Source organism: Lampris incognitus, chromosome 19, assembly GCF_029633865.1.
Source record: "Lampris incognitus isolate fLamInc1 chromosome 19, fLamInc1.hap2, whole genome shotgun sequence".
In the NCBI taxonomy this organism is placed as follows: Eukaryota; Metazoa; Chordata; class Actinopteri; order Lampriformes; family Lampridae; genus Lampris; species Lampris incognitus.
Window position 1 is genome coordinate 4,126,703 of NC_079229.1, and position 23,573 is coordinate 4,150,275.

Here is a 23,573-nt window from a genome sequence, read left to right on the forward strand (position 1 = left end):
AAGCACTCAGTGGAGAGCGGATCCCTGCCAGGCGTAGCTCCTCTTCTCCGGTGCTCGGGCTTGGCGACAAACCAGCTGAGGAGGTGGCACTCAGCCGCTGTTTAAAACAGGTTCTTCAAAGGTTTTGTATCACCGCAACCATGAGAGGTCCTCCATCACACAGTCACGACTGCGCACAGAAATTATGAGGCTGACAGGCTCGGTAGTATTTGGGAAAAAAAAAACAGTGTTTTTCCTTCCATTATAAGACTTGCACAGCGCCCATGCCATTTGAGTGGGAAATATATAAAAAAAGAAAATTAGCATGCAGCACTCAAGCTAAAAAAGAAATCTACCTAATAAAAACGCTTTGCCTGTCAGCCTGTGGACGTGCAGCCTCCGAGGTGGACCCGTGCATGAATTCGGCCAAGTCTAATACGAGCTAACACTTTCCAAAAAGAAAAGCTTTGCTAGGCGGCCATTTTGGTCTCACCCTAACCCTGTCTTCCTTCTCATAACATCATAAATCTAGGTAAACCGTTGACACTTGTGCATGTGCGACTCATGTCTACGGCTGACTCAGATCGGGCAGCGACAAGAATATGCAACACTTGCTGTGTTGACTGAAACCTGAAGGAAGTTGTTCCTTTATAACTTATACGTTTTCTTTATTCCCCCCCCTTTTTCTCCGACTGGTACCTGGCCAAGTACCCCACCCTTCTGAGCAGTCCTGCTCAATGCTGCACCCCCTCTGCTGATCCGGGGAGGGCTGCAGACTACCACATGCCTCCTCCCATACATGTGGAGTCACCAGCCGCTTCTTTTCACCTGACAGTGAGGAGTTTCACCAGGGGGACGTAGCGCGTGGGAGGATCACGCTATACCCCCCAGTTACCCCCGAACAGGCGCCCCGACTGACCAGAGGGGGCGCTGGTGCAGCAATTAGGGCACACACCCACATCCGGCGTCCCACCCGTAGACATGGCCGGTTGTGTTTGGAGGGATGCCCGACCAAGCCGGAGGTAACACGGGGATTCGAACCGGTGACCCCCGTGTTGGTAGGCAACGGAATAGACCGCCACGCTACACGGACGCCCCTAACTTATGCATTTTTGTGATTATCAAAATTCTTTTAATAACCTTTGATCATGTCGCCGCCCGATCTGAGTCAACTGTAGATGTGGATGTGAGTCAAACATGCGCACGGTTGACTCAGATCGGGCAGCGAAAGAGAGAGAGAGCAGCATTGGTCGAGCGAGGTGGGGTGAATGACGAGAGGGAGCGGCGATGGTGACAACAAACATTTACAAAGGGTTTGAATCACCGCAGCCACCAGAGGTTCCTCATCATACAGTCAAAGCTGCAAGAAATCCTTTAGACTGATAGGTCCAGTAGTATGGGAGATTAGCTGTGGACAGATAAACAACCCCCCCACCCCCACCCCCACACACACACACACACACACACACACACACACACACACATGACCAAACGCAATAGCCCCTCCAGGCTACCGCCTGGCAGGAATAATTATGTGCACTGTTCACACTACACAGGCTGAAGCCAGTACAGCTGATGGATTTTGTTTTGCAGTGTCTTCTTGCCAAATTGTGAGCTACCATTTAGGGACCCTTGGGAAGGGAGTGGGCTTAAACCCCATCTGCTTCCTGTGACATCCCAGGTGTGAGTATTTTTGTAACGCTAAGCAAGGTAAATACTCTTCAAGCGTCATTGAACTTAATTGATTGACTAAGGATAAAACACGTCTCCTACCTATGTAAAAATAGAGATAGAAGACAGCAGAAATGTTAGACAGACAAAAATATTTAGACAGACATAGCCTGACAGATAGACAGTTAGATAGGTAGGTAGATAGTTAGACATACTATATGCATGCATCAAATGCATCTTATCTTATACTACACTGTCGATCTGAACTCATTGCTGAGTTATGCTCTGTTGCTTATTGCGTCCTTTATTGTTGATTGTGCTGATGTTTTGTTACTGCTTTGTTGTTTATTGTATCTTTTATTACTGATCATCTATGACGTAAGGTGACCTTGAGCGTCATGAAAAGCACCATTGAATAAAATGTATTATTATTATTATACAGGGCGGCACGGTGGTGCAGTGGTTAGCATGGTCGCCTCACAGCGAGAAGATCCTGGGTTCGAACACCGGGGTTGCCCAACCTTGGGGGTCGTCCCGGGTCGTCCTCTGTGTGGAGGTTGCATGTTCTCCCCGTGTCTGCGTGGGTTTCCTCCAGCTGCTCCGGTTTCCTCCCACAGTCCAAAGACATGCAGGTCAGGTGAATCGGCCGTACTAAACTGTCCCTAGGTGTGAATGTGTCGGCCCTGTGGTGGACTGGCGGCCTGCCCAGGGTGTCTCCCCACCTGCCGCCTGATGGCTGCTGGGATAGAATCCAGCGTCCCGCGACCCCAACTGGGATTAGCGGTTTGGCTAATGGATGGACGTTATTATACACACAGTCATACATACATTACATTTCCACACACAGATGCACGGGCTAACAGATATAAACGGAAACAGAAAGACAGCAGGCGGTGGACAGGTGGTGCTTTATCACAGCACTTATAGTACCTTGAACAATTGGCGACCTCAACGCTGATGCCGTGGCACCGCTGGCCTCCACACTGGGGAGTTGGGCTATCACAGGCTCGGGTTCGACACAGACAGGACCCTGCGCTGCCTCCATCATTATGGCTGCAGGCTGCCCAGCCTGACCAGGCACTGAAGCCCCCATCCACTGTCACATTACGGACCTGTTGCAAACACAGGAAGCCTCAAATAAAACACTGAAGGGGTGGATTTCTTTGGTCAAAAAATAGTATAGCATTGTGGGAATCTCATACTGAAGCGCACTCACACTCCAAAACCTAAAGCTACAGAGCAAGAATCGATATACCTCAAAAAAACTTAAAAACAACAATATCACACTCCCTACAGCGAAATGGTTTAGTCATGAGGGGCATTAATGTGTTATAAACATGAGAACTCTAAAAATTGATAGGATACGCAAAACTAGCCAAGGGGGCATTTGCAGGAGGGTAAAATGTGCACTGATAATGAAGGCATGGCGCGAGAATATGAGCGCCCGTTCTGAGAGACATTTAATATGCAGCAAAAGAAAATGAAACACCGGGGACTTCGATATTACAGGAGCAATGAATTCAAACTGACATTCTGGGCATGCTAGCCAAGTACAAATAGCTACTGATGTTAGCTCCAAATAGCAGGCGCCACAAGCGACGATATTAGCCCTGATGCGGGCACATTTCGAGATGATTTAAAAAGTGCAAATTGCCATGAGAATTTCCCCACCAGGGCACGGGAAGGGACAATCACTGGCTTCTTTGTCAGCGGCAGAAATAGCGTCAGACTTCTACTCTTGTTGGTAATTCAACCCTCCCGTGCGACCAAACTGGGCACGCTAGCCCAAGAACAGTAACATTTTAAACAACGGGATGCCTAGAAAGCAAGCAGATAGAAAGAGACAGCTAATTTCCCATCTTTTTCCACCAAGCTATTAACAAATCTCCCTTTCTCGGTGCACCAAAGCTCTAGAATACTTTCATTAAATAAAACAGAAGAGCAGAAGACAGGGGAGAGGCACAAAGGGCGATAAATCAATTCCAAAGGCAAATGAAAAGCATTGCTTTATCTACTGCACATCATGGGGTAAGACGGTGAAAATAAAATGGTTGGCAAACACAATTTTTCCTACAGTGAAAGACTGGAACAGCGCTTTCTTTTCAGAGCAGCCTTGATACACAAAAGAAAGCCCCAAAAAACATTTGGTGAGTGGGATGCTCAGTCTTCCCCGAGTCGAAACCGAGACGAAATTGTCCAACAGCTATGGTTTGTTCTGCTGCAACTTGTCCAAACCTGCAGAAGTGGAAACTTTTGTTCTTTTCCTGCGTCCACACAGCAGCCTGATAACCAGATGGCATATGAATGTAAATAGGTTGGTGGGGCTGCCTACACACTGCAGAGAGTTACTGAGGGCGAACACCTTTCACCGCCTTCGAACTTGGAGGGGAAATTGTGGGCAACAGAGACAGACGATCTCCTCACTTCAGATTCAGCGAGGGTCGCCTTTTTCCCGACTACGGGGGGCCTTTGAGGAAGGACAGTGCCGTCAGATGTTTTCTATATTACTTCAGTGTTTAAGGACACGTTTGTTTTTTAACATTTTATTTCTTGTTGTTCTTGGACAACTGATTAGCATGTAAACAGTTTCGGTCCGAACCATTAAGCGAGATGATGAAGACTTGCATCTTCATCTATACAGGTCTATACAATAATGGCGTCTATACAATGGGCTATTGTAGTCTATTGTATAGACCATTCTCTCTTTTAACACACAGTGTGTTACTGCCAAAGCTAATTGATGCTCAATTTAAATGGATTTGACCGGCTAAGACTGGGGTTAAGGGGGTAAACATGTTTTTCTCAGTGGTGTCAGTGGTGGGGTATGGCAGCCTGATAATAAAGCAACAATTTATGAGTTATAATCCCGCGCCACTGTGTGTGCTTGTGTCATGCCATTCATACATACTTAATCATTTACACATGCATATAAGTATATGAGCATAAAAAACAAGACTAGGTTAAAACCTATAGTGTATGGCTGCACCGCCACTCTGTTTAAAAAGCGGCTGTTTTGACATCGGTTCCGTGAACAGCGGCTGTACTGGACAGCAGTTTTCGAACCCTGATGATTTATTCAGTTAAATAGCGTGAATTGATTGATTGATTGCATTTTTCCCCTTTTTCTCCCCAATTGTACCCGGCCAATTACCCCACTCTTCCCAGCCGTCCTAGTCGCCGCTCCACCCCCTTTGCTGAGGGCTGCAGGCTACCACATGCCTCCTCTGATACATGAGTCGCCAGCCGCTTCTTCTCACCTGACAGTGAGGAGTTTCGCCAGGAGGACGTCACACCTAGGAAGATCACGCTATTCCCCCAGTTCCCCCTCCCCCCCGAACAGGCGCCCCAACCGACCACAGGAGGTGCTAGTGCAGCGACCAGGACACATACCCACATCCGGCTTCCCGCCCACAGACACGGCCAATTGTGTCTGTAGGGGCGCCCAATCAAGCCAGAGGTAACATGGGGATTCAAACCAGAGATCCCCGCGTTGGTAGGCAACGGAATAGACGGCTACGCCACCCGGACGTCCTGCATGAATTTATTTCTAATATGAAATAATTAGCCGGCTACAATCACTGCTGCCGTGACAACTGGAAAGTCTGGGCGTGAAACCCCTTATAAATGCACTTCAGTTACCACCGACTGTCTGAAGACGCTAATAGCGTCCACGCCAACCGCGTGTGGCTACTAGCGCTGCTCTTTGTGGATTGGACTTTTTTTGCATGAGGCGTCTCAGCAGCGTCCACGTGCAGCAATATATCACATTCATTAGCATGCCAACCGCTGCGCTGATTCAGGGCCAACAGGGAAACTCCCACTTCTGTGTTTACCAGTGACATCACTGGTCGGCCAACCAATCGTGTAACTTCAGCGACACCATTAGTCGGCTGACCAATGTTTAAACTCCATCACTCACTCGGTCACTCACAGACGACCGCATGTGTAGGGCTGGCCCCGCTGTTGCGGTCAAAAGAAGGGCAAAGTGTCTGCCAGAGACTGGCGAATACATACCACCTGATGCCCGGTGGCTCTTACTACCAAACGACCCCTGAAACATCAAAAAAAGAAAAAAGGGGGGGGGGGTTTGGCACACTCTTTGCCATGACTAGCTTAAAAATGGCTGTCTGTGGGAACCTTAAAAAAAAGCACTGTTTCGTTTAGCAGAGCCGAGGTGAAATTGATAGGCTGCCTCTCTCTAATACAGCTCCCAAATTTGGGGTGAGAGAAAATAAATGGGAGGGCTGTTTTGGTAATGGACAGTCAGACAGAGGTGAATGACTGGAACGGCGCTCTTGATCATCCCCAAGGTGCATTTCATCCAGGGAAAAGTCAAATTGTTCAGTCCGAAGGTGCTTTCGTTTGGTGAGAGTGCATTTGCCGGAGGTAGACTGTTTTTAGGGGCTGTTACTTGAAAGTGCATGTGTGCGTGTGCGTGTGTGTGTGTGCGTATGTGTGTGTGTGTGTGCGTATGTGTGTGGAGAGAATATGGGACGAGCTGGGGCTATCAGCACAGAGAAGCACAGAAGACTGTGGGTTTTGTATTAATTGGGATGCAGAGGAAGGATAATTGTGTTCTCTACCAACTTGTCAAAGATTCCTCCGACGGACAAAACACAAAACAACTGAATGGAGAGAAAGGAGAGCGATAAAGGAAAGCACGCCGCAAGCACTGGTGCAATTACAAAGCGAGGCGGGCACAGCTCTGTCAGGGAGCAAGAGGCTTGGCGGTACTCACGGGACACTTGGTGATGCTCTGCTCCCACTGGCTCATCCGGAGGCTCTCCTCCAGGGTGGTGCATTTCTTCAGCACCAGGTCCCAACCGCAGTACGGGTCCCTGGCCCCAACACACGCCCTGGCAGGGGGGCAGAAGAGGGCATTTTTACTGGCTCTCATTACTCGGTAAAAGCAACATGTACAGTTTTTACAACCTGGGTCTTATTTGTCATAGTTTTCGCCATCGTGCATATTGGCTGTGATATTTCACACGCCGGCGTCATTGTGGCGATCTCAGCCAATGCTATTATTAAAGGTCGACGATACCGCCGAGCTACTTCCTGGTTCATCTTGCCCGAATGACCATCTGACTTACCGTAGGTAGTGCTACCCATCGGTAAACCAGCAAGCTAGCACAATTAAGATGTCATAGATAATAGAAAATGATGTACACAGTCTAACTGACGCGCTATAGTTTTGTTGTTGTGTTCAGTTACCCTGTAAGACGTTATCGTAAAGCTGTGTCCAGCAGTGGTCCCGTGTCCAAAATCTCCAAAATGAAGGCGGTGAGTAAAATGGTATCATCACCAATATGCACGATGGCAAAAACTACAAAAACAAGAACCAGGCTATAATCCTGTAAACGTTGCTTTACATTAAGAAACACGAAGAGACTGGAAAAGAAGAGAAGGAAGGAAGGAAGGAAGAAGTAGGAAGAAACAATTGGGGGAGGAGAGGGTAGAGAGAGGTGGCAGGAGAGATGGTGGAGGGAGAGGACGATGAAGGGATAGAAGAGTGAGAAAAAGGGAGAGAAGTGGAGGTGGACAACGACTAGTAGAGGAAAGAGGGGGAGAACTCAGGAAATTAGAAAAGCAATGAGGAGAGAGAGAGGGAGAGAGAGACTGATGAGAAAGATGGGAAAGCAGAAGACAGACAGGTTGTTATTGTTTCTATTATTTATGAGTACACGCTGCATGTTTCTGCTAAGCTGCACAAGAATGTCTGAATCGCAGCCGCGGCCTAAAATTATGTCTTAGCACATTGTGCCGACTGATTATGCAGGTAATCTCTGGGCAAGCACCGGGATTATGCTTTTGTGTTTGCATACACACGTGCATATCTGATTCAAATAGCTCATCATCCCAGCAAATATTCATTGTGAGGATGGCTAAGATAGCGGAGTCAGTCTTCTCCGTATCGGCTCCAGGTTGTTTACTGAGTGCAATAAAAAGCCTGATGTCACTCTTCTCACGGCAATATGAGGCCTCAGTGACAACACGATCACACATCTCTGGGCTATAGACACCAACGAGGCCTGACATGTCCCTGATGAAACGTAGGTGAACATGTTCGTGTGTGCCATAACAATGAACGGTGCACAGACACGCCAGCGCATCCACAAAGGACTCATGCACCAACAGTATGCAAATGCAAATGCAAATGCAAAAAAAAAATGCACCAAGATGGGGCATCCAGGTAGCGTAGTGCTCTGTTCTGTTGCCTACCAACATGGGGATCGGGGTTCGAATCCTCGTATTCCCTCCGGCTTGGTCGGGCCTACAGGCACAATTGGCCATGTCTGCAGGTGGGAAGCTGGATGTGGGTGTGTGTCCTGGTTGCTGCACTAGTGCCTCCTCTGGTCAGTCGGGGCGCCTGTTCGGGGGGGAGGGGGAACCGGGGGGGAATAGCGTGATCCTCCCACGTGCTACGTCCCCCTGGTGAAACTCCTCACTGTCAGGTGAGAGGAAGCGGCTGGCGACTCCACATGTATGGGAGGAGGCATGTGGTAGTCTGCAGCCCTCCCCGGATCGGCGGAGGGGGTGGAGTAGCGACTGGGACGGCTGGGAAGAGTGGGGTAATTGGACGGGTACAATTGGGGAGAAAAAGAGGGAAAAATCCACAAAAAAAAAAAGAAGCACCAAGACAGGGGCTCGGCACACTTGTGTTAACAAACACACATACACACACATGCGTAGGTGAACACATCAAGCCAAGGTGTAACGTCTGGGTTTGAAACGACAGACAGGAAGTGATGTAAAATAAGTCCTCTGACAGTGGTTTCGGCGTTGAGGACGGGAGGACAAGATGAAAGGGAACAGGGCTGAGCTAACGCCTGTCTTTCGAGGGGCCTGGAGGGAATTCCAGACTCTACATCGCCGGTCAAAGAACTGCACAGTCGACAGAGTAAAAGCCCCGCAGACTGCTGTGTAATATTTCATAAAGGTGAATCTTAAGGAAATGCCAACAATGACCTCCCTCACTGTCACCGGACCGCTTTCTGTTCCCCCCGTTTCTTAGACTGACCGTGTTTCTTCCTGCTCTTTCTACCTGTTTGTCTTTCATGTACTTCTGGTCACATAAAAAGCATCAAAAAAAGGAAAAGAAAAGAAAAGGAAAAGGGGAAAAAAAACCCTCGGAAGGAATGTTGTTTTTGCCGAAACAAAGCACAGCTCTGCCATCAAGCCTCCTCTCCACCGTGGTTTCCAAGGATGTCACGTGGCGAGAGAGGGAGAAGGGGAACGCAGGTGCATCAAGTCTGCTCGATATGCTGCGATCGCCCCAGCTATGATGGATGGCATCCTGGCTTTGAGTTGAGTCTTCAACCTGCAGTCTCTGTCTGTCTCGTGTTTTCTTTGGAAATATTTACGCGTCGACAGAGTGGCTCACAGACTGGCAGGAACTCAATACATCTGATACACATGCATGGCTGCAGCAGCGCCGCATTTGGAAGCGTGGTGGAGGGGAAGCGCGTGTGAGGACATGTCAATGAGAGCGAGAGAGAGACAGAGAGAGACAGACAGAGAGAGAGAGAGAGAGAGAGAGAGAGAGAGAGAGAGAGAGAGAGAGAGAGAGAGAGACACACACACACACACACACACACACACACACACACACACACACACACAGAGCGAAAGACAGGCAGACCAAGGGGGCTGGTGCCGTAGTTGCTCCGACAAAAGCTGATTTACAAGGTTTTAAATCTCAACAAGGACCCCCCCCCCAAGCCACACACAAGCCTGGCCTCTTCAGATAAAAGAAATCTATGAGAGAGGGAAACCTGAAAACTTCTCTTTGCATATTTTCTCTTTTGACAGGTCCTGCCAAAATTAACGGTACACTTGTTCACAGCGTACACGAGCATGTGCATGTTTGGGTGCGTGCATGTGCATGTGTGTTTGGGTGTGTGCATGTATACGTGTGTTCGGGTGTGTGCATGTGTGTGTTTGGGAGTGTGTATGTGTGTGTTGGGGAGTGTGCATGTGTGTGTTTGGGAGTGTGTATGTGTGTGTTTGGGAGTGTGTATGTGTGTGTTGGGGAGTGTGCATGTGTGTGTTTGGGAGTGTGCATGTGTGTGTTTGGGAGTGTGTATGTGTGTGTTCGGGTGTGTGCATGTATGTGTGTGTTTGGGAGTGTGTATGTGTGTGTTTGGGAGTGTGCATGTGTGTGTTTGGGTGTGTGCATGTATGTGTGTGCATGTGTGTGTTTGGGAGTGTGCATGTGCATGTTTGGGTGTGTGCATGTGCATGTGTGTGTGTGTTTGGGTGTGTGCATGTGTGTGTGTGTTTGGGTGTGTGCATGTATGTGTGTGTTCGGGTGTGTGCATGTGTGTGTTGGGGTGTACTGTGTACTCACTCTCTGGTCTTGTGGTAGTTGCACCTCATCAGTGGGATCTTGATGACCTGGTCTCTGACGCCCACATACAGTTCACTACGGCTGTGCAGAATCAGCAGGCTTCTGATCGGCTGCCGCTTCCTGGGCGGGAACAGCTCGATTTCTTCCAATAAGCAGCTCCCCATGGACCGATTGACAGGTGAGAGCACCTTCCTGATGGTGCCGTAGTCTACAGGAGGGACAGGGATACGTGTCTGTCACACGGAGCAGAAGGAGCTGTGTGTGTGTTTTTTTTTCTTTTCCCAGCGGGAGGAATAGCAAAGATGAGGATGGAGGAATGAATGACAGAAGAGACGAGGTAGAGGGAGTCGGAGAGGGAAAGTGTGCGAGGAAGCGCAAGAAGACGGAATTGGGAGTTTGAGGGGCCAACAGGGAGATTCAGGGAGAGAAAGGCAGGCAAGAAAACACATCCTGTGGAAAAAAATACACACACGTTGATGTGAACTCTGCGTGAACCGCAGAACAATCACTTCCTGGTTCTGACGGCGAAAAGTAATTGTCAAAAAAAACACCAGTTCGCCAAACTCGGATCTGTTGTGAACTTGCCGTACTGCTGCGAACAGGCACAGCAAGATGTCTGGAGCAGCACCTGATCAGCTGAACTGCGTCCTATTTCTCATTCACATGACAAGTGATGAAATCTCCTGTTTGGAGAGAGGAACGCGCCTCCGACGTCATTCCGAGCACCTCCCGATCCTTCAGCTTCCCCTTCATTTCCTGTAAAAATGGAATCTCAAAGGATTCTGCTGAGGACGGTCCCTGCTGGGACGGGACTCAAAACAAACATCGTCAATTTTACATGCGCTCCCCGGGGTGCTGAAAATGTAATTACGTGCACTCTGATGGCAAAGGAACCAGGGGTGAAATGCTAATCTGTCGTTTCAAGGTGGGGGATGAAAAAGTTAAGTACTGCCCCGAGGAGGTCTCCCCCCCCCCTCCCTTTTTTTTTTTGCTCTTTCAAGGCATATTTTAGATTTTCTTTCAGGGCGGGCGAGGGGAAATCACATCCATATTCACTGACGGGTCTCCGGCGAGGTGACACTCGGTACACCGAGAAGCTCCAGAACATGTCTGCAGCGTATGTGCGGCTCGGAAAGTTAAGACCAGTCCTCTTTGTTAGCCCACTCGGGAAGACCAGAAACACTGCTGTGGGGCAAAAAAAACACCCCCATTTTTTTAACAAGGGCCGAAAATGTGATGACATCAGCCGCAGTCCGCGTGTGGCTGGGAACGCCGTATTACAACACCCCGATGGCCCCGGGTCTCGAGCGGAGCCATCGGGTTCAACGCGACGGCCAAAATCAGCATTTCGGTTTGCATTGTAGGCGCTAATTGCGTGTGATTAGCTGTGTGTCCTAGCCAGCCCTGACAGCCTTGGCACCGTTCCAGATGTTTTCATTAACGTCTGGTCGGCGTCCAGGGACCCGGTCATGTGGGCGGTCTCGCGCTAAGCCGCGGTGATCACAGCGCCATGCGAACAATGGGAGATGGGTTATTTTAGCAAGACGCCAAACAGGGAGTCAGTGATCTGGAACAGGTGTTTGACTGTGTGTGTGTGTGTGTGTGTGTGTGTGTGTGTGTGTGTGTGTGCATGTGCATGCGTGCACGTGTGTGTTGGTGGAAGGGCGACCTAAAAATCACACCAGCAATACAACAGGAAGATCATGTTGACATTGTCCGGTTGGACTATAGGATATTAGTACAGTACAGTCTGTTGCTGTGTCCAAATTCTTGTGCGGTGTGTACACAACCCCAACACAACAACAACAAGCGCACGGTTCAGCGGTGCATGCGGTGTGTGAAAATGTGCAGCATCTTACCAGGCGGCTTCAGGGACGCCACATTCGAACCACACCGCGGGCTAAAAGGCTGGGAGAATTGCATCCGAATGTTACGTAATGAGAAAAATGTCGCCGTTTCCGGTGACTGGCTGACTTCCCCGGCACGCCAGGTTGCTTGGCGCCGGGCACTTTCTCTTTTAATTCACCTCACGTATAAGAGGGATTCTGCTGACGTGCGCTCAGTCATCCATCCGGCCATTGTTCAAGCCGCTTATCCGATGTTGGGTCGCGGGATGCTGGAGCCCATCCCAGCAGTCATTGGGCGCAGGTGGGGAGACACCCTGGACAGGCCGCCGGGCCGTCACAGGGCCGTCACAGGGCCATCACAGGGCCATCACAGGGCCGCCGGGCCATCACAGGGCCGTCACAGGGCCGTCACAGGGCCGTCACAGGGCCGTCACAGGGCCGTCACAGGGCCGTCACAGGGCCGTCACAGGGCCGTCACAGGGCCGTCACAGGGCCGCCGGGCCGTCACAGGGCCGTCACAGGGCCGTCACAGGGCCGTCACAGGGCCGTCACAGGGCCGTCACAGGGCCGTCACAGGGCCGTCACAGGGCCGTCACAGGGCCGTCACAGGGCCGCACCGCCACAGGGCCGTCACAGGGCCGTCACAGGGCCGTCACAGGGCCGTCACCGGGCCGTCACAGGGCCGTCACAGGGCCGTCACAGGGCCGTCACAGGGCCGTCACAGGGCCGTCACAGGGCCGTCACAGGCCCCCCCCCACACACACATTCACACCTAGGGACAACTTAGTACAGCCGGTCACCTGACCTACATGTCTTTGGACTGTGGGAGGAAACCGGAGCCCCCGGAGGAAACCCACGCAGACACCGGGAGAACATGCAAACTCCACACAGAAGAGGACCTGGGACGACCCCCAAGGCCGGACTACCCCGGGGTTCGAACCCAGGACCTGCTTGCTGTGAGGCGACCGTGCTAACCGCTGCACCGTCGTGCCGCTGTGCTCGATCAAAACTTGGAAGAAATATTGGAACCAGCTGTCATTTTCACACAGGTGATGGTTGGGAAATGAAGGCAGACTAAATAAATGTTCTGTTGAGCCGGGTGAGACATCCTGGAGACCGGCAGGTATACACACTATGTATGTATGGTGTGTTGCAGGCAGGGCTCGTGTGTAGGTGGTTTAACCATAGCTGTCCTCTCTGTAAGTCATGTTTTGGTGGTGGTGGTGGTGTGTGTGTGTGTGTGTGTGTGTGTGTGTGTGTGTGTGTGTGTGTGTGTGTGTGTGTGTGTCTGCTGTTCATTACCAGCCCGTCCTCTTTTGACAGCTGACTGGCTGCAATTTCATGGTGTTTTCAAACTCGCGATGAGGAATTATATGTGAGTGATATGTGGTTTAGAGGGTTGATGTGTTTTTATGTGTGTGTGTCTGAGTGAATAGATGTGTGTTTGTTTGTGCGCACATGTGTGCATGCTGTTCTTGCTGTGTCTGTTTCTCCGTGGTGTGTGTGTGTGTGTCTGTGTGTGTGTGTGTGTGTGTGTGCAAGTGAGATCCTATGCTGTATGGTGTGTGCTTTTTGATGTGTCTCTGAATCTGGGTGGTATGCTGTGTGTGTGCATATGTCAACACGAGCAATTATGTGTATGAATGCTTGCGAGCGTGTGTGTGTGTATGCGTATGTGTGCGTGTGTGTGTGTATGCAGTGTGTGCATGACACTGCATGTCTGCGTGTGCCTCAGTCATATGGAGGACATATGGAAGTAAAGGGCAATCAGGCATCTCTATCAAGCACTAAGCTTTGAAGTTTCACTGGCTCTGCACATCTAATGCCCCCCCCCCATCTGCAAAAAGCTCCTTTTTTTCTTCTTATGCGTGGGTTACAGGTCAAGAGCTACAATGCCGGAGCCTATCCCTGTTTTTGCAGCTAAGAGCTGCAAAAACAGAGCACACTTGCATAGAAGCACAAAATAATACCCACACAGTGATTAGGATGCAGAGAGACGAAAGGAAAAGTATGTGGGTGCAAATGAATACATGCATTAAACATGTCTTCCCACCACACACACACACACACACACACACACACACACACACACACACACACACACACACACACACAGAGTCTGAACAAGCGTACCAGTAGCCAGGTAGATGATGTGGAAGAGCATGTCTTTGCCCTGTACCACGTCCACCGCCACATGGGTGAAGCGGACATTGTCCTCCATGAAGTAGGGTACAGGCACCACGGGCTGCACCACCTCATGCATCAGCAGGAACTTCTGGGCGTCCTGCAGGTTTCTTTCTGTCAGGTTCACGTAGGAGCCGTAGTCGATGGTGCCACACTGTGAAAATAGATCAATTTGGAAAGTAAAAAAAAAAAAAAAAGGGTAAGTAGATGCGGGAGGAGAGGAGGGAGGACAGATGATGAAATGATTGAATGAGTGAAGGATGACCTCTTTCTGAGGACTTACTCTGTTTATAACTTTAAGGATTGCAAGTAAATATACTGCGAGGCTTACGAAAAGAGAAGGACCAAACCAGAAAGCCTTTGATTGAGCAAATTGTGACATTTTGTGCTACATTTTTCCCCCTCATAAGCATATATTATTGGTGGGTTTTACTGCCACCCTTTGCAACATGTCTCATTATTTCCTCTCACATAAGCTGACTTTAGGTTTTCATCTTTAGAGTTACGTTATTCTGGTTCTAAACATTAAAGCAAAAATAACAACTAACTAAAATTCAGCCGCCTTTGAGCAAATGGCACTGATAAAGAGATGACAGGGACAGACAGCATCACGGGTACCACAGACTTTCGCCGCTTGCCGAAAAACCCCTTCCCGTTAATAATACAAGTCTAAGACGAAATACTTTTATTTTTGCTCTGGTACGTTCTCACCGGGCTTTTGTGCCCATCACATATTAGCATTGTGAGTCCCAGCATGTGTGGAATGTGTGGTCTGTGACACAGTTTCACACCTTCGTCAGAAGGAACCCCGTGAATTGAAGCGTGTCTAAAGTTTCTGAAATGTTTGGAAACTTAAAATATCCTCATTATCTTATTCATGGTATGGGTAGGCTGTAACGGCTTATATAGGTGTTATCTTGTTCATGTCCGCATTGCATCCTAGGTTTAAACAATATTTTTGAAATTTCAATTTTATACTGTAATTTTTTGCATGCGTGTGTGTGTGTGTGTGTGTGTGTGTGTGTGTGTGTGTGTGTGTGTTAAGAATCAGGCTTTAAATATTACCACCGAACCAAAAAGAGCTCCAATTACTATGACCGGCAGTGTATACACTACTTTAGTGTGCACAGCTATCAAACGTAGACAAAAGCATCATCAGGAACATCCAGCATAGTAAATAGCTTTGATTTGACTGAACATGTCATGTGTTTCTGGAGGAACAGGTTTAGAAGGTCCCTGTCTCACCAAGGTGAAACCGCTGGCCCTCTTTATCAGAAAGTAATCTCTATTATCAGATTATATTTTATATATATCTATATATATCTATATATATCTATATATATATATGTATATATATATACACACACACACACACACACACACACACACACACACATATATATATATATATATATATATAATATATATATAAAATCTGTAGGCATGGGGCAAGAAATTGGTATCGGAAGCGTCCTGGTTTCCATGTCCACTGTAAGCTGTTGTAGTCCGAGTTGTATTGACCAATCAGCTTTGAGTGGGCGGTGCTTTCTACAGGAACATGCTTCAGCTGCATGTTGGTAACAGGCCGTGTGTGGCGTGATAGAGGCAGAATGCACTGGCCGAAATGTCGTCTGGACTTAAAACACCTGCAGAAAGTGTGGCTGTGGGGAGTCTGGGTAGCATAGCGGTCTACCCTGTTGCCTACCGACACGGGGATCGCTGGTTCAAATCCCCGCGTTACCTCCGGCTTGGTCGGGCAACCCTACAGACACAATTGGCCGTGTCTGCGGGTGGGATGCCGGATGTGGGTATGTATCCTGGTCGCTGCACCAGCGCCTCCTCTGGTCGGTCGGGGGGTACCCGTTCAATACCCTTGTTTGTGTATTGTGCGTCTCAAGTTGCTCACCTGACTGTAAACAAAGATGGGCGCATGGAAGAAGAAGTCTTCATAGCCAACGGTAGCGAGCAGCCAGCAGCTACACCGGGAGCCCCAAAATATCGGCCGTTGTCCCCAGAGGCCGAATCATCATTAGACGACTCAGCCTCGGGGCTCTGAGATTAGCCGTTAAGTGATAAAGACCCCCTGTCGTCTCTCTATTTTGCCTCCATCTCTCCAGTCCTGTCCATCCAATGTAATGGAGGGGGGGCTGGATAAATGGAGCTAACTATGCATGTCCTTGTGAGGAAAGTCTTTAAACCCGGGGCCCCAGGCTTCGAGTAGGATTGCGGCTTTAGCCCCCCTCCACTAAGGACAGGCCTACTTTGAGGTACCGAAAAGAGAGAGAAAAAAAAGAAAGAAATATTGCGCTTGACTATTATGGCAAACCAAATCACTGGTGTAAAACAAAGGTTGTGCACGGCATGGCTTTCATTTAAAGCTTAATCATACATGGCCTGATCATGTGTGAAACGACCTCTGGACTGAGCCTGCAGCTTGGATGACAATGAGCCTCCTTCAGGAGCCAGGAGCGGCAAAGGAGACTTCACACGAATCAATCCCCTGCGCTGACAGATGAAAATTGTCATAAGCATCCCGGGATGGGCGATGGATCAGTGCCCTCGTCAAACCAGAAGGTAGAAAATTAAAGCCCCAAAGCGAAGGGGGATGAGATACGGCGCGGCTCTGTGTGCGCATTACACCGCCGGTAGAAAAGCACGTATGACGTGAACCCATCGGAAACAAGGCACACGTATTTTTTTTAATTGTGTGTGTGGTTTTTTTTTAAATACGTGTGAAAATGTCCCAGTCTCCGAGCCTGCACAGTGGTGCATGACTGCGACAGTGAACCGGGGCTGATTGGTCGGGGAGGGGGGAGGGGGGCTCTGCGACATCTGTGAACATATGAGTGATGGATGTGCGATCCCCGGGTGGAGTCAAGGTGAGGGACAGAGCCGTCATTTGGCTGGAGGCCCATCTGACACGAGGCTGTCTTCCTCATCATCAGCACTCTGCAGCCTGCCAGCCTGCCGCTGTGCACCCCGCGGGACTGATGGCGGAGGTTATTTCAGAGTGTGTCACTTCCACGTTTGTTTTTGTGTGAGGGAGCTACTGGGCCGTACGAGGAGTTATCAGAACATCTCATCGGTTTTGCATGGGATCGATCACACACTTCGGAGGAAGGCTGCATCGATGCCCGGGGAGACTGTCAGTGACCGCGTTCACACGGACTTGGGTATCCCGGTTATGATCCCATTTTTGGGTTTGTGCATGTAAACATCCTATCCTGATTTTAGAAACCTGGATAAGCCCTTATCCTGCTTTTGACAAACCCAATTGTGCCAGCTGGAATACTCCCAAAGAAACCGGGATACTGTTGCCTGTATAGATCTTATCCCAGTTTCTTTTTTTGGGGGGGGGTTTCCCCCCTTTTCTCCCCAATTGTATCCAGCCAAATACCCCACTCTTCCGAGCCGTCCCGCTCGCTGCTCCACCCCCTCTGCCGATCCGGGGAGGGCTACCACATGTTTCCTCCCATACATGTGGAGTCACCAGCCGCTTCTTTTTCCCCAGGGGGACGAAGCACATGGGAGGATCACGCTATCCCCCCCCGGTTCCCCCTCCCCTTAACAGGCACCCCGGCGACCAGAAGAGGCGCTAGTGCAGCGACCAGCACACATACCCACATCCAACTCCCCACCTGCAGACACGGCTAATTGTTTCTGTAGGGACGCCCGACCAAGCCGGAGGTAACACGGGGATTCGAACCAGCGATCCCCATGTCGGTAGGCAATGGAATAGTCCGCCACGCCCCCTGGATGCCCTTATCCCGGTTTCTGACCGCCAAGTTACGTAACAAAGACACAAACAATGGCGGTAAACAATAGCCATCCCAGCAGTCCCAGGTGCATATCTGCATCCACGGGTCCCCTCGTCGTCATGGTGACAGCCTGACAGCAGTCAGAGTGGAGGACATGTTGGCACTGAATAATGCTAAGCCTGCTATAAGCCAACATGGTCGCATTTCCAATAGCCACGGCCAAATTAAAGGCGAGTTCAAAATTGCCGGTTTGCGTTGTAAACATCACAGGCGGGCATCCACGTAGCGTAGCGGTCTATATTCCATTGTTACCGACACGAGGGTCGCCGGTTCGAATCCCCGTGTTACCCCTTGGGCGTCCCTACAGACACAATCGGCCGTGTCTGCGGGTGGGAAGCCAGATGTGGGTATGTGTCCTGGTTGCTGCACTAGCGCCTCCTCTGGTCGGTCAGGGCGCCTGTTCGGGGGGGGGGGGAACTGGGGGGAATAGCGTGATCCTCCCACGCGCTACGTCCCCCTGGTGAAACTCCTCACTGTCAGGTGAAAAGCAGCGGCTGGCGACTCCACACGTATCAGAGGAGGAATGTGGTAGTCTGCAGCCCTCCCCGGATCAGCAGAGGGGGTGGAGCAGAGACCGGGACGGCTCGAGGTAATTGGACGGGTACAACTGACAACTGGGGAGAAAATGGGGGAGGGGGGGGGCATCACAGGCACCCGCACAAATAGCATGCACTGACCAGTATCCAGGAAGCTGGTATTGATACGGGGATGTGAATTCCTCTGTGTTTCATGGAAACATCCAGAATACGATCAGAACCGGGATGAGCCCCGAGTCCACGTAAACACAGCCAGTGTCTCCCGTACACTGCAGGCGAGACACAATACCGCCCATCCACGTTTGACTCAAAGTTTGACTCGACATATCTTCTTATGTATGGTGCTTAGCAATGAGAGCTTTTTCTACAGTTAGCAATTACATTGTGACAGAAAGCCAATACAACACAGCGACGGTATTGGTTCCTAATACCTACGGACCATGATTCACGGGCTGAATAAACACGGCCGGATCAATCCGTACAGTTTAAATGAATGGGGAGGATTTTATGTTCAGACAGACGGGGAATTAAGCTCTCAATCAATGGCTAGTCGGCGCTGAGTGATGGCTTTGCAGGCCCCACTGTCCCAACCTGGCAGGAATCTATGGCCCTCCATGTGTGTAGGTGTTGTTTGTGGGCAGCACATACGTGCCTGGAAGTTATTATGGCCGTGAGCCTGACGCTGTACGGGGTTTGTTTTGTGTGTGTGTGTGTGTGTGTGTATGTTTGTGTGTATGTTTGTGTGTACGAGCGACTGAATTTATGGGCAGGCCATAAATTCTGTGCTCGTAAATCCAATCCCCCGACATTGACAAATGCTTGATGAAGATGTCACTGGAACCTAGATAAAGTGTGCTTCGGTCCAGTGGCGAGGAGCCGCCATCCTGCCCGAGCTTAGGTGGAGAGAGGGGGGTGGAGAAAAGGAGCTAATGCCGGTTTATCCCCAGGATACCCAGCCCCAGAAAAAGTCCATGGCACGTATAAACCCCACCGCGACGTGATACAGCACGCTGATCGCACCACATCTGTGGTCAGCTTTGACCAGATAAGAGAAATGGATTTTTGTGAAGCCAAGTGATTTTAACTCAAACTGGAAGTGATATGCTGACATGGGAGGTGTGTGTGTGTGTGTGTGTGTGTGTTCAGTCCTGCAGGTGTCACAGATATGGTTTTGCAAACGTGGTTTTGTGAACGGAGATAGTCGATACCGCTCTGCTTGAACACCTTTACCTGTTGGCATATCTTTTGTGGATAAGGTTTGGTGTGTGTGTGTGTGTGTGTGTGTGTGTGTGTATATATGTGTGCGAGCACAACGCGGCGTGGATTGTGAACGCGGGTGCAGCCGCCGACTTAATGCTAATATGACCGGTGGTCTGTGACAGGACTTGTCTGGCGGGTTGAGGTGTGTGTCACTGCTGCCGGCGGGCCAAACCTCACAGCGAACCCAATCCTACTCTGACTACTGTGGGGATTAGCTCTCTAACCTTTGCCTACTCACTCACTCCTTAACCCGCCGCCGCCGCCGCCTCTAAGAGCCGGCATCTTTGATGAATGAAGCGTCCCCTAGTTTCAGCTGGAAGTGACAGGCCTCAAAACAGGCTTTGGCATCCCAAGAGCCCCTCTTGGATAGAGACGAGGGCTTGGCTTGGCGTATCGGCATGGGGCAGATTTTACCGGGAAGAACCGGGTCCGTGGGACAATTGGGCCGTGGTAAGATCCATCCATCCATCCGTTATCCGAACCGCTCATCCTGCTGTCAGGGTCGCGGGAATGCCGGGGCCTATCCCAGCAGTCCTCGGGTGGCAGGTGGGGAGACCACAGCGTTTTTATAACGTGTGGATGTCATGACACGCACGTTCAGAAGTAAAGGGAGGGATGTTTGGAAGACAGGAAATAACCCAGAGGGGGGTCCGGGTGGCGTAGCGGTCTCTTCCGTTACCTAGCAACATGGGGAAGGCGGTTCAAATCCAGGCAGACCATGCTTGCTGGGGCTGTTAGTGTCACACACACACACACACACACACACACACACACACACACACACACACACAGAGTCCACCTGTTCACATCCTCGTATAGACGCCCACACACACAAATCAAACGGCACAATATGTGTGGTTTGGTGTGGCTGAATGCGGACCATCAAGTGTTAGAAGGTCTAAGGTGACCTTTGACCCGGCACTTAATGAATTCTTTGGGTTCATACCGAACCCATTCTTTCATCGCTCCGGACGTCTCTGTGCAGCACAGCTCTCTCGAGGGAATAGGCCGTCAAGGCGAAGCTCGTTACCTGGAAGTCTGGGTTCGGGTTCGGGTAGGGCAGCCAGGCGGAGCGCGAGTTCTCCTGGTACTTGAAGGGCCCCCTGAAAACCTGGGTGATGGCGCTGAGATTGAAGGCACACACTGCGGACGCGGCGATGCTGTTCCTGCATGGCGGACAGGGAGGGAGGACGAGAGATACAGAAGTGGGAGGAGACAAACAGAGGAGAGCATGATGGATGAGGAAGGACAGACTGAGCGGATACGGAGAAGCGAGTGATTAGAAAAGAGGACACGGAAGAACCGGTGGCGAAGCACGCTGGCTCACATCGTCTCCATCCTTGCCACGGCGAACCCCGACACCCCCGACTATTTATATTGCCGCCGTCTAATGAAACAGATCTGGCCAGACACAGGCGCCATTGTGTGTGATCGTCATTTACTGGATTATACATTCAACAATGGGACACAATTAAGCTGTTCTGCCCGTCTGACTCGCTGTGCGGTTCTCCGGTCTAAAATACGGCTTTGACTTTTCCAGCTGTCGTTTAAACCGGCGCCCGCCCGTCTCTTCCCCGGGAAAGAAAAAGGGAAGAAACGAGAGCATTAGCTCTCCACTCAATCTGCGAGACCTGGGCGATGGGTGAATTATAATCTAATGCAGCTGTTCATTAAACGCTGTGCCTGCAGGGGCAAATGTGTCCGATGCCCTTTTTTCCAAACCTTTCAAAGACTTCTTTTTCAGCAACGTGAGGGCGCTGACCATAAAGAATAGATTACTCCGCTTTTAATAACGCCGCCTCTGCCTGTGTGCATGTGCATGCAAGTGTTGCATATATATATATATATATATATATATATATATATATATATATATATATATATATATATATATATATATATATATATGTATATGTGGGAACTAATCCAATCGAAACCACATTAAAAACAACACTCTGCTGATGGCGACTGCTTGGTAAAAGCCCTCGTGGGTTTTACATCAACAATAATTGGCGGAAGCATAAATTGGTTTAACACCCTGCCTCTTGCCTTTCAGTCTATTTGCCCATCATGTCAATGCTCCAGCTTGCTTTTAACTCGGTTTTTAAATTCTGAAGTGGTCCAAATGCTTAAAGAGTCAAAAGAGGTGAGCCAGGGGGCGTCCGAGTAGCATGGCGGTCTATTTCATTGCCTACCGACACGGGGATCGCCGGTTCGAATCCCCCGTGTTGCCTCTGGCGTGGTCGGGCGTCCTACAGACACAATCGGCCGTGTCTGCGGGTGAGAAGCCAGATGTGGGCGTGTGTCATGCTCACTGTACTAGCGCCTCCTCTGGTTGGTCAGGGCGCTTGTCTTGGGGGGTATAGCGTGATCCTCCCACGCGCTACATCCCCCTGGTGAAACTCCTCACTGTCAGGTGAAAAGAAGCGGCTGGTGACTCCACATGTATGGGAGGAGGCATGTGGTAGTCTGCAGCCCTCCCGGATGGGCAGAGGGGGGTGGAGCAGAGACCGGGACGTCTCGGAAGAGTGGGGTAATTGGCCAGGTACAATTGGGAGAAACGGGGAGAAATCAACAAAAAAAACAAAAAAAGAAGAGGGGTGATCCAGACACAGGGAGTCTTCTGCTTTCAGGCAACGCCACGAGAATTAAAACAGAAGAGAAACAACAAGACTTTTGAAAACTGAAAGGGATTTGAACATTCCCTGTCCGGGATATGGATAGTGCGTAACACTGGTTGGGAAAGTGGATGGAGATGAAAGTTACAGCGGTGAGGGATCGCTCGGTCTGCAGGACTGAACAGAGAGCCGCATCACGTGGCAAGGCAGAGTGACCGCTTAATTAGCTTGATTACAAAACAAGTGTCTCGCCATGAAATGAGGTAAAGACCACCAAGTGAGATTTTACAGGCTCAAAGCAGAGCTTTGACACAAACGTGCGTCATAGCTGACAGCTGGATGTCATGAGGTCATCCATTTTGAAAAAGCCACCTTGTTTTGTCATTGTGTTCTTACAACGAACGTCTTCTGCAGGTAACCCATCCTATCGTATAGCAGCAGTGGGCGGCTGCAGCGCCCGGGGACCAACTCAGCTCTTCTCTCCACTGCCTTGCTCAGGGCACAGACAGGAGTATTAACCCTAACATGCATGTCTTTTGATGGTGGGAGGAAACCCGGAGCACCCGGAGGAAGCCCACACAGACATGAGGAGAACATGCAAACTCCACACAGAGAGGACCTGGGACGGCCCGGGGTTCGAACAGGGACCTTCTGGCCTCTGCTGGAGGCAACAGTGCTGACCACTGGGCCACCGTGCTGCCATTTTTTAATAAAACGACCCCCCCCCTGCGCCTCAAAAAAAGGATGCATGTGTATGATATTGGAGTTTATCATTAATTGATTAAAGTTAATCAATTTTTCAACATGTAAGCTCACATTAAATAGACGGAGGTGTGCATGTACAAGTGAGGAGGTTAGAGTTCACTCACACATTCGTGGTGAATATGCCGTAGATCAGCTCCAGCTCCGGCAGGTAAAAGGTGTCCCTGCAGCTCGTTGTAGTTGAACGGGATCTCCCCCGGCCGCGAGCAGTTCAGCCTGGCCTTCATGAAGGTGGTCCAGGTGTCCTCCAGCAGGAAGCGGCCGCCGATGTCGTTCTTGCAGACGCGGCCCGCGCGCGAGAACACGGTGCGGCCGCCAGTCGTGCTCCACCGCGTTCTCCGGAAGAAGAAGTAGGTGAAGTTGCCGATGTCGTAGGACGAGACGAAGTTGGGCTCTGGCGAGGGAGACAGGAGGGAGAGCGACGAGGCGAGTGAGCGTTTCTGGCTGTGAATGTGGGTCAGGGGGGTTAATTAGATGGCGTGGGGCTCAGAGGAATTTGGGGAAAAGGAAGAGAAGGTAGGACATGAGTGTTAAGTCGGGTCACCTCA

At 50.2% G+C, this 23,573-nt stretch overlaps 1 protein-coding gene across 1 annotated transcript in view; it reads right to left on the reverse strand.

The window, feature by feature from the left end:
- The window catches only part of sema5a (sema domain, seven thrombospondin repeats (type 1 and type 1-like), transmembrane domain (TM) and short cytoplasmic domain, (semaphorin) 5A), a 75,012-nt gene that overhangs the window by 50,947 nt on the left and 492 nt on the right, over nt 1-23,573 (reverse strand). Inside the window, 7 exon segments of the mRNA XM_056299837.1 lie at nt 2,581-2,762; nt 6,389-6,506; nt 10,001-10,208; nt 13,981-14,185; nt 20,676-20,811; nt 23,133-23,188; nt 23,190-23,469. Coding sequence (XP_056155812.1) covers nt 2,581-2,762; nt 6,389-6,506; nt 10,001-10,208; nt 13,981-14,185; nt 20,676-20,811; nt 23,133-23,188; nt 23,190-23,469 — 1,185 coding nt within the window.